This window comes from Juglans microcarpa x Juglans regia, chromosome 4D (assembly GCF_004785595.1).
Source record: "Juglans microcarpa x Juglans regia isolate MS1-56 chromosome 4D, Jm3101_v1.0, whole genome shotgun sequence".
In the NCBI taxonomy this organism is placed as follows: domain Eukaryota; kingdom Viridiplantae; phylum Streptophyta; class Magnoliopsida; order Fagales; family Juglandaceae; genus Juglans; species Juglans microcarpa x Juglans regia.
This window is the reverse complement of record NC_054600.1, coordinates 2,330,406-2,344,913: the sequence shown is the minus strand read 5'-3', so window position 1 is coordinate 2,344,913 and position 14,508 is coordinate 2,330,406. Positions and strand designations below refer to the sequence as shown.

The 14,508-nt window shown below is 35.2% G+C and overlaps 2 protein-coding genes across 2 annotated transcripts; one reads left to right on the top strand and one right to left on the bottom strand.

Annotated features, from left to right (window-relative positions):
* Nucleotides 1-324: 324 nt before the first annotated feature.
* On the top strand, nucleotides 325-7,701 carry LOC121261687 (putative protease Do-like 14). The gene is given in 12 exon segments (XM_041164168.1): nucleotides 325-503; nucleotides 657-756; nucleotides 960-1,079; nucleotides 1,177-1,362; nucleotides 1,456-1,583; nucleotides 3,206-3,417; nucleotides 3,708-3,789; nucleotides 3,957-4,099; nucleotides 4,712-4,832; nucleotides 6,839-6,931; nucleotides 7,362-7,446; nucleotides 7,449-7,701. Coding segments are annotated over 12 exon segments (1,326 nt in total). The 5' UTR covers nucleotides 325-476; the 3' UTR covers nucleotides 7,478-7,701.
* A 2,290-nt stretch (nucleotides 7,702-9,991) lies between these two features.
* On the bottom strand, nucleotides 9,992-11,170 carry LOC121261690 (protein SRC2 homolog). The gene is made up of 2 exons (XM_041164170.1): nucleotides 10,408-11,170; nucleotides 9,992-10,351 (listed from the first exon to the last, which is right to left on the bottom strand). Exons 1-2 carry the CDS (start codon nucleotides 11,032-11,034, stop codon nucleotides 10,142-10,144), a joined length of 837 nt encoding a protein of 278 aa, XP_041020104.1. The 5' UTR covers nucleotides 11,035-11,170; the 3' UTR covers nucleotides 9,992-10,141.
* Nucleotides 11,171-14,508: the final 3,338 nt, after the last annotated feature.

The following is a 14,508-nucleotide window of genomic DNA, read 5'->3' as shown; positions in this document are numbered from 1 at the left end:
ATATTTCTGGATATAGACATCTATTCTTTGCCTTATAAAGTGTCAAGTTTGATCGTGTTTTTACTAAATTAAAAAAATTATTATTTTGTTTAAAAAAAATTTATTATTTATAAGTTGGTGCGAAAGTTATATGAATTATATTATTAATTTGGTAGAATTCATTATGTAAAAGAAATTTATGAATTTAAATTTTAAAAATCAAATTTAAAGAATTTTTTTTTTTTTTTCAAATTACTGGAAAGGTGTGAGTTTTCGTGCCGAAAGAATTGAGTTGTCATGCCGAAAGAATGACTTATTAATTAAAATGTAAATATGTTTAAACATTGTTTGGTTTGCCGTTTTTGGTCTCAGTTTATATACCAGAACGTCCGGAACCTTTCGCCGACTGTTGAAAGAAGAATTTCAGTTCCACTTCGACAAAAGTTCCATAAACATACGAACCCTAAAGACGCGTAAGATTGGACAACATCGTAGTCATGAGTTATTTCATGGTACCAATCCTCGTAATCTTCTTTTATCCTATTTTCAGTTCCGAACAACATCACGGAAATCTTTTTTTTATTTTTTATTTTTTTATTTTTTTTATTTTTTTAATTTTAAATAAATTCATTTCATTCGTTATGGCGTAATTTTTTCATGAACCATTTTTGTGGCAGAGGAATATTTCAGGTTGCAACAGACGATATCTCGTCCGGCTCGTAGCAGTCGCTGCTACCGGGTCGGGTCTGTTGTATTCAAAGAGCGACTCAAATGCCAGTGAGCATCATTTGTTTTGTTCGTTTATTTTGTTTTTCTCTGGTTTAGAATTCTTCTACCTTCTCTTTGATTGGTATGAACAAAAAAAATTGGGACTTCGATTCCTAACTATGATTAAGTTTACTGTTTCAAGTTTTTCTTTATTTTACATTCGACCTAAGATACCACAACTCCAATTATGCTTTTGTTATTCTCAATGTTAGGAGCGACTGTATGTTTGAAAGTTCCGGTGCCACTGCGGGAATCGTTATGGTTGCCATTGGAAATTACACAAGACACATTTCCTCGCCCTTCATTTCTTTCATCAGATCCCTGGCAACTTGGTTTGTTCTTTATTAGTAACAATTTTTGTTCTTTGAAATAGTTTGTTTCAGTTAAATATGTTTTTATGCTGGGTTCAATTCAACCTTTAAATTGTAGGACTGCTTCCGTTATTTTCTTCTAGAATTGGTTCGGTTCCATCATCAGATTCGGATATAAAGAAAGAAGCCTCTGAGGCAGTTAGAGATGACCCCAAACCATGTTGCAATTGTTTGGGTAGAGATACTATTGCAAATGCGGCTGCTAGAATCGGCCCTGCAGTGGTCAATCTCTCAGTTCCACAGGGTACTATATTTCTGGTTTTTTATGTGTTTGCAATTAAGTTTTGTTTTTGGGAAAGTGGATCTCAGGGTTGTTCGTAACCTTTGTGTTTGGTAGGTTTCTATGGGCTTACTACTGGAAAAAGTATAGGGTCGGGAACTATAATTGATAAGGATGGTACAATTTTAACTTGTGCTCATGTTGTGGTTGATTTTCAAGGAATGCGGGGTTTATCCAAGGGGAAGGTCAGTGTTTTGGGGTTTTGTAAATTTATCTGTCATTATTTCATTATAATAGTGATTTAATTCCTCCTCAGCTCCCTTCTACCAGATAATATTCCATGAATATCAGGCACCTGCAAATGTCAGCCAACTCGATCTTGAAAGTCTTCCATCTAACTGATCTTGCATGACCCACCCTTTCTTTCCTTTCAACCTTATTAGCGTTCGTAGGTAGGACATACCGGTTAATCTCCCCTTGGTTGTTGATTTTCTTTATTAGTTTCAATCCAGCATTCAGGATACAAATAGGAGAGTTGAAATACGGTGGATGTGTGGATATTGAAATCGTGTTAAAAATGTTACAAACTTGAAATCATATGTAATGAGTATGTTATGCCAAAGGATGACATATATTGGTGAACATATTACAGCACAATACGGTCATTATATTAGGATTTGGTTTAGCCTTTTAGGTGCTAGTGCCTGGGGTGCGGCTTAGTTATCTTCTAGATTAAGGGCTAGTTTGTACACTGAGGTATTCTTAAATATTTTCAGATATTTCATTCCTAAACATCACTCAAGCAAAAATTATTTTCAATTTCAAATCGTCAACTTTTCATCTAATCATTACTTGATCATTATCCAAACACAAAACCCAATACAACTTTCCCAAACTTAAACAAAACACAAAAAACAATAAGACTTTTTTGAATTTCAAAACAAAAATAATATTCAAACATTTTTTTAACTTTTTGATATTTTTATTCAACTTTTTCTCTCATTTCCCAAAATCTAATAAAACATCTTAACTTAAACCATTTTACTTCTATACATAGATATTCTAAGTGTCCAAACGAGCCCTAAATCTCTCCTAGCAAACAAGATAGTAAAATAAAAAAATGAATCTTTTAGGATCTATTACCTTTTTCTGTGGTAGGTTTGTACTGGTCCCCAAGTGCAAGAAGGCATGTGCTTTTATAATTTATTAGTATAGCAAAACATAAAAAGTTTAAAATACACTTTATGCTCCCCCACTGGTTTTCACGCTCTGCACCCGAAACTACCAAAGCTGATACAGCGCACCTCTCATTTACGAAATTTGACAAATAGCACCCGTGTACAAATTTGGTAGTTATGTTGGATGAAAATAGGTGACATGATTCAATCTTGAGGGTGCATTGTGTCAGTTTTGATAGTTGGTATGCAAAATGTAAACTGTCGAGTGTTGGAGGCAGCAAAATGTAGTTTTCCAAAAAAAAAAAAAAGAAAAGGAGAGAGCTTTATAGTTATGGTACACCACGTGCCATTATGCATGCTCTTGTGATATTAGTTTGTTTATGAATGTAGATATGAAACAGTCTATAAATTCTTAGCTGTCTGTCCAGGGATTATTTAAAAACAATTAATTCTTCTGAGTAATGTGTTATAGAGTCGCCTGCAGTCTATTTTTATCATTATTTTGCCATATGCGAATCTATATGTGGTGGATGCCTAGGTTGTTTGTTAATTTAACTTATTTAGACTCTTTAAGACATCATTAAATGGCATTAGAACTTTTGTATTTGTTAACATCCATTTATAATAGCTTATTTATCTCTTTGTACCTATAAAAAAAATCCATTTATAATAGCAACTATTTCTTGCAGATTGATGTGACTTTGCAAGATGGTAGGACATTTGAGGGTACTGTTGTTAATGCTGATTTACCTTCCGATATCGCAATTGTAAAGATTCATTCTAAAACCCCACTCCCAACTGCAAAACTTGGCTCTTCAAGTAAGCTCCGTCCTGGGGATTGGGTTGTTGCTATGGGCTGTCCGCTTTCCCTTCAGAATACCATCACAGCTGGTATTGTAAGGTATTCAGTGTGAAATTCAAGCAATAAAAGATTTTTTTGACCATATATTGTCGCATTTATAAGGAGCACTTTGTTGCCACTTATATATATATATATGTGTGTGTGTGTGCACGCACGCGCGCGCGTGTATATATATATATATATATATTAAGAGGATTGATCTGTCAAATAGTTGTCACTTAGATCATGCACTGGATCATGGTAGAATATGATGGAGCTCATAGTAGTGTTTGGATGAATGGAAAAGAAAACTGAACCTTCCCTTATATTATTTCACCATCTGCGTGTAGTTGTGTTGATCGCAAAAGCAGTGACTTGGGCCTTGGTGGAATGCAGAGAGAGTATTTACAAACAGACTGCGCGATTAATGGAGTAAATCTCTCTCTCTCTCTCTGTGGTTTGTGTGCACATGAACATATGTCTTAAAATTGTTTAAAGTTGAAGAGATGGTTGAAGTGGTTCTCACATGGTTGCAGTTCGAGTCCTGTCTTGGATATAGACTTGATACTGGTTCTTTTTTATTTATTTTTCTGGTGTAGGGAAATTCTGGAGGGCCCCTTGTCAATGTTGATGGAGAAGTAATTGGTGTAAATATTATGAAAGTGCTTGCTGCTGATGGATTGGGTTTTGCTGTACCAATCGATTCAGTCTCTAAAATTATTGAGCACTTCAAGAAAAGTGGGTATGTTCTTATATTTTTGTAGGAGGCTGCTTATCTTAATCTTTGAATCACATCATTCTTTAGGAATTTAATATGTATAGTTTGCACCTAGAATGTTTCAGTTATTGTCCAAGTTGAAACCTTGAAAGGTATCTGTATAAATTCATTATAATTATTCCATTTTGAAGAAGTCGTCTATGTATATATCCTTGTGTTTTCTGTCAAAGTTGTGTTGACGAAATAAAATCTGCACTTGTGTTAAATCCTCATTGCACACTGTGTTAAAATGTTGCACCTTTAATGCTTGGATTATGTTGTGCTAGTGCGTGAACTTATGAAGCTTTAAAAGAGTGGTTGTGTATAAAGTTGTGCATTGTAAGTACTCAGTACATACCTGTAGCTCCCTAGGACTGAATGAATAACAAACGCACCATCCCTCTCAATAGTTGTTTAAGCCGAGCTTAAGTTTTGTACTACTTCGCTATTGGTCCCTACTAATACATAGGATTGCATGTGTTCCATGCTACTCGAGGATTCTATCCCAACCTTCTTCTATGACCCCAAGAGAAATTAAATATTCATTTGAAAACATTCTTATTATCAGGAATTTTAATATATGGTAATCTTCCGCAGAAGGGTTGTTCGGCCTTGGCTTGGATTGAAAATGGTTGATCTTAACGATATGATTGTTAGTCAGCTTAAAGAAAGAGACGCCACATTCCCAAATGTTAATAAGGGAATTCTTGTACCCATGGTATGTACTCTAATTGTTGTTTCCCTCGATCTTATATGATGGATTAAGGTCCTTTGGATTTCCTACGGTAAATTACTAGGTGGATTTCTTTAAATCCCAAGTTCTGTACCAGTGGTAAGATTTTTACCACATGAATGCTTTACCACTTCAAATAAAAATTCAATGTGCTAAATATGAGAAATACTAAATGATATATTTGAGATTTAAAGTGATAAATGCTGCATTAAATGTTGCATAAAAAAAACCCTCCCTTAAAATTTGGAAGTAGTGATTGGGTTTAGAGAAATTCATCCCATAGATTACTTTATGAAATCTAGAGGATCCTGATATTATATATTGCTCTTGCCAGGATGAAATTTTCTTATTTTTTAATTCTGTGATGCTGCATGTCTTATTAATTTCATTGCAAACTTTAAGAATTTTCTGATTCTTACACCAATTGATTTGTGCTGGCTACTTTTAGTGATTTCAGTTTTTGTTATAATCCATTCATTTGATGGTAAGTGAACAATAGACTTTCTACAATCACTGGTTCCTAGAAACTAGGATTGTGTCTGCTTATAGTCATAGTAAACTGCTATTGTTTTTGGGTAAACGATATTTTATTGATCATAAGAATGGGCAAGAGTCCCAGTATATGGGACATATACAAAAGCATCGCCAAATGCCAATGCAAGCTAGTTTAGTGATACAAGGAATTCATGGAGAGTCATGCCTTTAAAATCAAGTACAATTGACCAATGGAGTAATGTATTCAAAAAGAAATTTCTAAGCTCGTTCATTGACTGCTTTCGATCTTCAAAGTTTTCTGCATTCTTCGACCTCCAAATACGCCTACATAAACATATTGGAACTTTCCATATTCTTGCAATTGGAGAGTTGCCCTGAATGCCTCTCCAAGAAACTAGGAGGTCAATCACCCTTGTCGGCATCAGCCAAGCTAATCCCATCCGAGCAAAGAATTCGTTCCATAAGGTCATGGCGATCTTACAATGAAGTAATAGATGGTTGACAGACTCTCCATTCTTTTTGCACATACAACACCACTCCATGACTATGATTCAGTGTTTCCTTAAGTTTTCTAGTGTAAGGACCTTCCCCATGGATGCCGCCCACTAATAAATGTCTTTAAGGGGTGCCTTTGTCTTCCAAATACTCTTCCATGGGAATGGGTTTGTATTATGCGTAGTCATGGCTTGGTAGAAAGAGTGGGCTGTGAACTTCCCTTTTTTAGAGGGGCATTATAAAATCTTGTCTTAAACTCTCCGTCATACGGGTAGAGTATACTATATCGTAGAATTCTGAAAAAGCGTCAACTTCCCAATTTTGTGCATGTCTGAAATTGTGGCTTTTTTCATTCTTGCTATACCATAGTATTCTGGATAAGCTTCCTTGAGTGTATTATGGCCACACCATACATCGTGCCAAATTTTGATTTTGGGTCCATTACCCACCTCAACACGGATTTTTCTTGAATATGTATCCCGTCCTCTTCCAATGTGCTTACATAGCCCCACCACATATGGTCCACTCACCTCATCCTTCCTTTTGTGTCCTTTTCTCAATAACAATCTTGTCTTTTAAGTAGAAACAGGAATTTGGGATTTGGATCTGTCTGGTAGAATGTGGATTAAGTACTCCATTGAGCATAATTATATAGTTTTAATTGGCTTTGGTTTGCACAGTCAGAAATGTATTTTCACGCCAATCAAATGCAGATTTGTGTTTGATTGGTGGAGTGAGTGGCTTCCTACCAAAGCTGTACTGTCAGAAAAAATGATACTTTCTTGTTTTCTACTTGATATAGAGTAATATGCAACTGTCTTGACATGGGAATTGATTTTATATTATTTGGGAATTTTATTCTCTTCTTCCTCTTAAATGATATTTTGATTTTTTAACCAACTGGAAGGATTATGCATGAATTTTGAGACTTGGAAAAATTAGAGATGATGCTACCTTTCTTAGAGAAGGCTTGTTTGATGGTTTTCCCATTGATTGACTAGGTAACTCCTGGATCTCCTGCTGATCGAGCTGGGTTCCGTCCAGGTGATATCGTTATTGAACTTGATGGGAAGCCTGTTGCAAGCATCAATGAGGTAGTTGACACGTCTTCATCATTGTCACCTTCATCATCACTTGTTGTGGATGTCATAGTTATAAATTATGCAGTTAGCAATAAAAGCACATTTGAATGTCTAATGGCTGTTTAACAGTTCAGTATTATGGAGCTATTTTCCTTCATTGTAGATCATTCTTGCATTATCCTTAGTCATTAAATCACATTTTAGTGATTAAACCATAATTACCTTTGAATGACTTTAATTCTCATGGACTGAGATGTAAAATCGAAAGATATAGAAAGAAAATAGAACTTGAGACATCTGGTGTGCTAAAATTTCCATTGAAAATAAAGATAGGGTTCAAAACTTTAGCTTTTTTATAATTTGGCTCAGTGATATAGTTTGATGCTTACATTTTAATTGATTGTGTTGTTGATGCTCTATATGATTGGTGAATCTGTTGCAGATTATTGAGATAATGGGAGACAGAGTTGGTGTACCTTTGAAGGTACTTGTGAAAAGGGCTAATGATAGTTTGGTGACACTGACTGTAATCCAGAAGATTCCAATCCAGATATGTGAAATATATTTCTTTCCAGAACATTATCTTTTGGTCATATATAATATAGATATATAGTTTTTTGTACTGGTGATTTTGAAAGTTGTAAAACAGCCAGTGAATTTCATTGTTCAATTTTAAGTCTTTAGTTTTCCTCACAGCCAGTGAGTTCCATCCTAAGTGTACATGGAAATCACATGGCTCATTTAAAATTTAGAGAAAAATATAAGAGAACTTTTCGTTTCTAGTTCAGATTATGACAGAGATCAACCTATTTATCAGTAGGAATTGATTAACACAAGTAACACTTAGAAAATAGCCACCAAGTTTTCAGGCACCTACACTAGGTATGTTCTCTATTCTCTATGTATATAATTTCTCCATACCTCTCCTCTAGGCATAGAACTCCAAGCCTTCAATTCAACATTTGGGGAAAACGTACCATGTTGCAACCCTATTTGTATTCAACAGACCTTTTCACCCCCATCAACCCCTTCATCACCGTTGACCTATTGTTTGGGGAAAATTTTCCAGCATAGCTTGAATTGGGATAGTTTCTTCTTTCTTATAGTCTGTCTATGTATATAGAACAACTATGCCCATGAATATTTTTATACCATATAAATCCAAAACAGAAAATGTTCTACAAATGTTATTGGAAGGGCATTAAATCCCAATGAAAACCAAATATTGAGACAAACAATGGGTAATTGGAACACAATTGTAAATAGTATTAACAATAAAACAGATTATAAATGTTCATGATTTAAACAAGCCAAGCTTTTGCAAAATTGTTTGAAGATATTCCAAGCAGATAGGATTACGATCCACTAGAATTCTTTGAGAAGATGAATCTATAGATTTCTTCATGAATGTGATGTGCCACCATTGCTAATTTGGTTCACCATCAACATCAATGGATCTACTACATTGATGTTCTCCCCAAACTTAAATTGAAAAGTACACACAAACTCTTCCTAATAGTTTTTCTAGGACAGGGTTAAATCTGAGTATAAGATAATCTCTTAACAGTCTTACTAGGTGGAGTTCCTTCCAAGTACTTTCTTAATCAGATTACTTGCTTTAGATAGTTTTAGGATAATGTTTAATGGATTATAGATTGGCTCCCAACCTTCTTCGGATTCAGTATGGAATTGTCTATCATCGATTCATCAGCAATTGTGTCAAATAGTAAGTTGTCATACGATTAAGGTTGCTTATGATACTAGGAATATGATGAGAAAAATCATTGTTGATTTGTTACCCAAAGAGCATTACTGGCTGTAGACATGCCAAATTTCTGTTTTAAAGGTGAATTGTCAAAAAGATCAGGCGAGAGGGGATTTTTCCTCATTGGCATTGATCCTTGCAAAATGGGAAGTCGTTTTTTACACAAGAAAGCTCTTCTTGGACTTGTTGCAGCTAAATATAGAGTTGGATTCATATTTGACAGACTTCATTACCTTATTCTGCTGCACAAGATCAAATAGCCCTATAATTTTCTGGTTTGAACGTTCTTACAATTTATATAATATCTATACAATATGTGAATCTCATTGTATTTAATGTTTAATCTAATTGTCCACAAGCATCGTTTAATTTTGTGAAGTTACAGAATGTGTCTCTACAAATGGTAAAGACTGTTTCTGTTTGTGTTATAAAATTGCAGAGTTGCACTTGCTTTTAAATTGTGTCTGGGAAAAATATGGGAGAGGGACGAAGATTGCACACTTCCTTCTTTGGTATTTAGAGAACAAGTTGTATAAAAAGTTTAATTTTATTGAAGGAAAATGTTTTATTGAATTTTAGAAAATGAAAGAAAATTGAGAAAAAAAATATTATGAAGTTAAAAATTTGTTTAAATATTATTTTTATTTTAAAATTTAAAAAAATATTATTATTTTTTATGATATGTTGAGAGTTTAGAAAAGTTATAATGATTAGATAAAAAAAATAAAAAATAAAAAATATTGCGTTTGAATACTGTTTAAAAATGAAATATTTAAGAATACTTATGGCAGGTTTGAGGGTGGGATGCGACATGAAATTTTATTCTCATCTCATCATTACACATTTTTTAAATTTCTATATAAAATATAATAAATAATTCAACATTTTCAAATTTTAATACAATAATAATACTAAAACATAATATTTTAAACACAAATAAAATATAAAATTCTCATTTCACCTTCAAACCTGTCTTTAAACGGATATTTTTTACATGTGGAGTCAAGATGTACAGTATTATTAAATTTAAATTTAAAAATGATTAAAAAAACTGATGTAATAATAGTAGGGTCCATGCTAGAGTGGAGATAATTTTTTCTCGGGAGGTCGACAGCAAATGCATGAATAGGATATTCTCCACCAAACGGTATGATCCCCTTTTTTTCGTCAAACCTTTTTCTGAGATCTCATGAAGGAAAAGAGAACTCACAGATAGAAGTCTCAAGAAAACGGATTCGAATTCGAATAGCCTAATATGCAGAGAGGTAGCCTAAAATCAGTCCATGTAAAACTAATTGTATCAGATATGGAAAATATGTCGAATTTATTTCACAAGAAATTCTCACGCAGTCATACTCATACTTCCCATTTACAGATACCCAGAAATCCATTATCTATATGAAACGAAATTGAAGAACAAAATTTAAATAGAAAAAGAAAAGAAAAGAAAACAACAACTAGAAATCAAAGCCGCCGTCGTCAAAGCCGCCATCTGCAGCATCTGAGATCATATCTCCAACAATCAACCCACCCAGCAATCCCGCTCCAGCTCCCAACGCCATTCCCCCAACCCCACCCATCTTCGACTTCTGCGGCTGCTGCACCGGTGCCGGGTACCCGCCGTAGCCGTACCCGGCCTGCGGGGGGTATCCACCTTGCGGTGGGTACTGTGGATACGGCGGGTATCCCCCAGGTGGGTACCCTCCATATCCCCCGCCGCCACCGGTGGATATGCTCCTGGTTGCGGTGGTGGGTACGCACCAGCTGGAGGTGGGTACCCCCCTGGCGGCGGTGGGTGCGCATACGCAGGAGGAGGGTATGCTCCTGGCGGAGGATATGCTGCGGCCACACTAGATCCCGCCGCATATCCAGCCGGGTACGCAGGCGCCGGCTCCGCATGCTTGTTCTTATGCTGCTCAGGGGCGGTAAACTTTTCCCCGAACTTGTACGACAAATCTAGCGTGCCCTTCACCTTCCCGGAGGGAGTGGTGACGCTATAACTCACGTATTTCGCTTCCTTGGCCTCTCCGAAAACGTCCAAGAGTTCTTTGATAGGGACGTTGACTTTGCCGATCTCTTTATCCCCCAAGCTCCGATCGGACTTGATCTTGACGACGAGGGTGAGGCGGTTCTGCTGTGCGGCGGCGTCGTCGACGGTGAACTGGACAGGGAAGTTCCATTTCGGGTTTGTCCCACAATCTTTGTCGGTGGGTGTCTTGTGCTTGGAGGATTTGAGGTTGTGGTCGCCGTCGATCTTGACGACGGCGTAGACGTCCATCTTGGAGAAAAGATTGACATCCTTCAAGTCCTTCGCGGACTTGATTACAAGATCCAAAGTCCTACACTCCATAACTGGGAGAAGAAGATGAAAATAAAATTCAAAGACTTTTATGTATGGAAATTTGGGTTGGATTTGTAATATATATATAGGGCTGGTGATTGTTTGGAGAAAAGTTGAAAGAAAGTTGCGTAGGCGTTGGGTAAGAATCTGCAAAGACGGAGGATTATATAAAATTTATAATAATAATAATGCTGTATAACCTTTATAATCGATTCCTTGCTCTATTCCGTTTCGGAAGACGTTAGCTTCGCGCACAAAAATACTCGAAAAATATTTACATTTATAAAGAGATTAAACTAAACAAGTTTAGATAAGGTGTACAAATCCTTAAAAAAAAAAGGGTAAATCTTAAAGAGTAATGTTGATATAGTTATAGATTGTGTCAACATCGTACACTCATTTTAAAAAATGTAAATTTGTACTCTATGATTATATATATCATTTTTCACTCTTATTAATGGTAGACACTCTTTTTCAAAAAAATTATGCGGTGTTTGCACAACTCAAAATGTTATTTAGCATTATTCATTTTAAATTTACTTTAAAAAATTTGCTTTTTTAAAGATGGATTTCATTATTTTTTAAAAAGAGTACGAAACTTACATATTCTAAAATTATATTTTTAACATACGAGTAAGAGCTAAATAGAGAGGAGGAAAAGTAATATTTATTGTAGAATAGTTCTATCCAAACATCTTTATATCACATACTATTCATGTAACATAATTTAATTTAAAAAAAAAATTTAAAATTTGAATCTTATAAATTAAATTATATTATCATAATAATATATGATATAAAAGCTTTCAAATAACATTTCAAATAGCTTTATTGTATTATCGTTTCAAGCTATTTTAGCTGATTAGATATATTTTAGTTAAGTGTATTTTAAATAGTTTTTTTTTTTTAATTTTAGCTAATTAATAAATATTATAATAATACACAACAGAACCCATATATGTTTGATAAAGAAATGTCAATGATGTTTGGAGACAATGGAGAGTGGGGAAACATACTTTATTAGATTTTTATTTATTTATTTTAGGTATTTGGTTGCCTGATTTATTAGAAGACGCGTTTTTTGCGCGTAAGGAACGCCTGTATTTTGTTTTGTCTGTACCGATGGGAGGAATAAAGTGTCCTTTTATCCCCTTATAAGCATTAAAATATCATAAAAACCTCAGGAGTGTGATGTTTTCAAGGTGCTTCTCGTCAGCGAGTGCACGTGTACCTGCAATTTTCATATACAAATTCTTCTTTCTTTCTTTATTTTCTTTGAAATTACCGAAAAATCTAAAGATTAATTATGTGAACGTTTGCGTGTGAACTTTAATACTGGCGTTACAATTATTCCTTCAAAGACTTGTACGATGATTTTTAATTTAGACAAATGCTTTAGCTATAAAATAGTTTTATAAAATTAAATTTATAAATTGATGTGCTTTGATGTAATATCTCAAATTATAAAATAAATCTTACTTTTATAAAATCTCTTTATATCTGTAATACTTATCTTTAACTTAATATTGTGTTTAATCAAACTTGTTTGAATAACACATTTAAATTAGTTTCATGTGAAATTAAAAAGTCTGTCCTCTTCCTTTTTAGGAAGAGAATTACCTCTCTAGAAAAGCTACTCATCCTTTTCGAGTGTTTCCATCGAAGAAGAGAGTGAAGCATTGCCTTCCATCCTCCTCTCTGTTCCTTTTCTAGTATCGATATGAGTATATATTTTTCAGGGTAATGTTTCTTTCTTCTTCTTCTTCTTCTTCTTCTTCTTCTCTCTTTTTTTTTTTTTAATTTTTCCTTTCCACTTATTCATTTTGGTTAGATCTACCACACTCTGATGATCGACTATCGACATGCGGCCCCGCTGATCTAATGGGACTAAGCGGAATCGAGACAAAAAATCTCGGTACATAACGCTCACATGCGGCTTGTTCCACGCATGGTCGTCACACGCTGCCATGCCATAATGCGTCCATCGACTACACGCGCCGTACCAATAGATTCTCTACCTTAAGATCTTCTAGATATGCCCCACCCCATCTCATAATCGTCGGTGCGTGGTCTCCACGCGCCACCACATGTGCACGTGAAGAAACTTGGCCCGCCACAATCTAGTCCATTTGATGCCGATCTTCCTACTATATTTCTACTTTTTCTAACCGATGATATTGAGGAAATGAATACGGGTCTTTTCAGGAAATACCTTAAGACAACAAATCGCAGTGCACCTTCAGCTTCTACTGCCTCCAGCAGTGGCTCTATAGTTCCCGCAACTGTGCGAACTATAAAAAAGGGTCATTTAAGACAATGTCTTTTTTGTATGGTATCGGTGGGGACCAAGTATTTGGTCCTAATTTTGTTTTTCTTTTCACTTTTACGTTGTAGTTGTTGTAATGTGGTATTTGTTAGGAAACCCTACTCCCTCCTCATATATCTCATTTCCCTTATCTGAATTATATATTTGCTTGCTTAGGAAAAAAAAAAAATTAGTTTCATGTATCAATCACTTAACATGCGTACATAACGTATGTGAATAAAGATGATAAAATCTAAAAGAGAAATATACTTAAAAATAAAGACTTTAAAGACTTTAAGCCATTGGGTACTGAACCAAGTCAATTTCAAGGACTAATAAATAAAGGAAATTTGAAGGAATTTGGCAGGTGATAGTGGATGAATGGATGGAATTTCGCCCACAAATCACAATCCTTCCAAGTTGAAACTGATTGATTGGGAGTGGCATTACCGCACTGCTACGGTGGTGCAACTTGGGAGCGTTATTCTCAGCAAGGAATCCCCAAAGAAAATTTTTAATTGGATGGCAAAACAATGCCTCTGTTTAACAAGTCCACACCAGCCCACGTTTATTTATTTTTGACTATGGATTTGGTGGGGTGGGGTGGAGGGGCCCACCATTGGAAGGCTCAATTATTCTTTACCTCTCATGTTTTCAATCTTATCATCTTCGTCTTCTACAAGTTAAAATAGCAGATTGGACACCATTTTTTTTTTTTTTTTTTTTTATGTATATATAAAAGAAAATGCATTTAGATGCCCATTCCGTGACGAAAACGATGGGGGGGCTATAATTTCATTTGGTGCGAGTCTTTTCCAAACAATCTAACTAAAGCCGACCTTTAATGTATTTGATGGGGGGTAGCCGTTCAAGGGGAAGCCGGCCATGCAAAACGCTTGAGCAAAGTTCCACTTGGACTTAAAACAGAGTCTGAAACACAGTTTCCGTGAGCGGATGGATATGTCAACAATAAATTAGAGAGAAACAAGATGGCACGTAGGGCCCATGCACTGCCTATTGGCTTGTGAAACTGTAATCGACTCTTTGTTTCTACTTATCTTATTCCTTTCCCTAAAACTTCGAGTTAACATATTTCTCCTATCCAAGTCTATGGAGTAGGAGATGGTTTCCTTCTTCAACCGCAATAATTGATCCAAAACTGGTGTAACTTCATCTAT

Coding starts and splice junctions, on each gene's coding strand:
- LOC121261690 (XM_041164170.1), bottom strand. CDS start 11,034: ATGGAGTGTAGGACTTTGGATCTTGTAATCAAGTCCGCGAAGGACTTG. Junction 10,352..10,407: donor AACCAGGAGCATATCCACCG/GTGGCGGCGGGG, acceptor CCGTATCCACAG/TACCCACCGCAAGGTGGATA.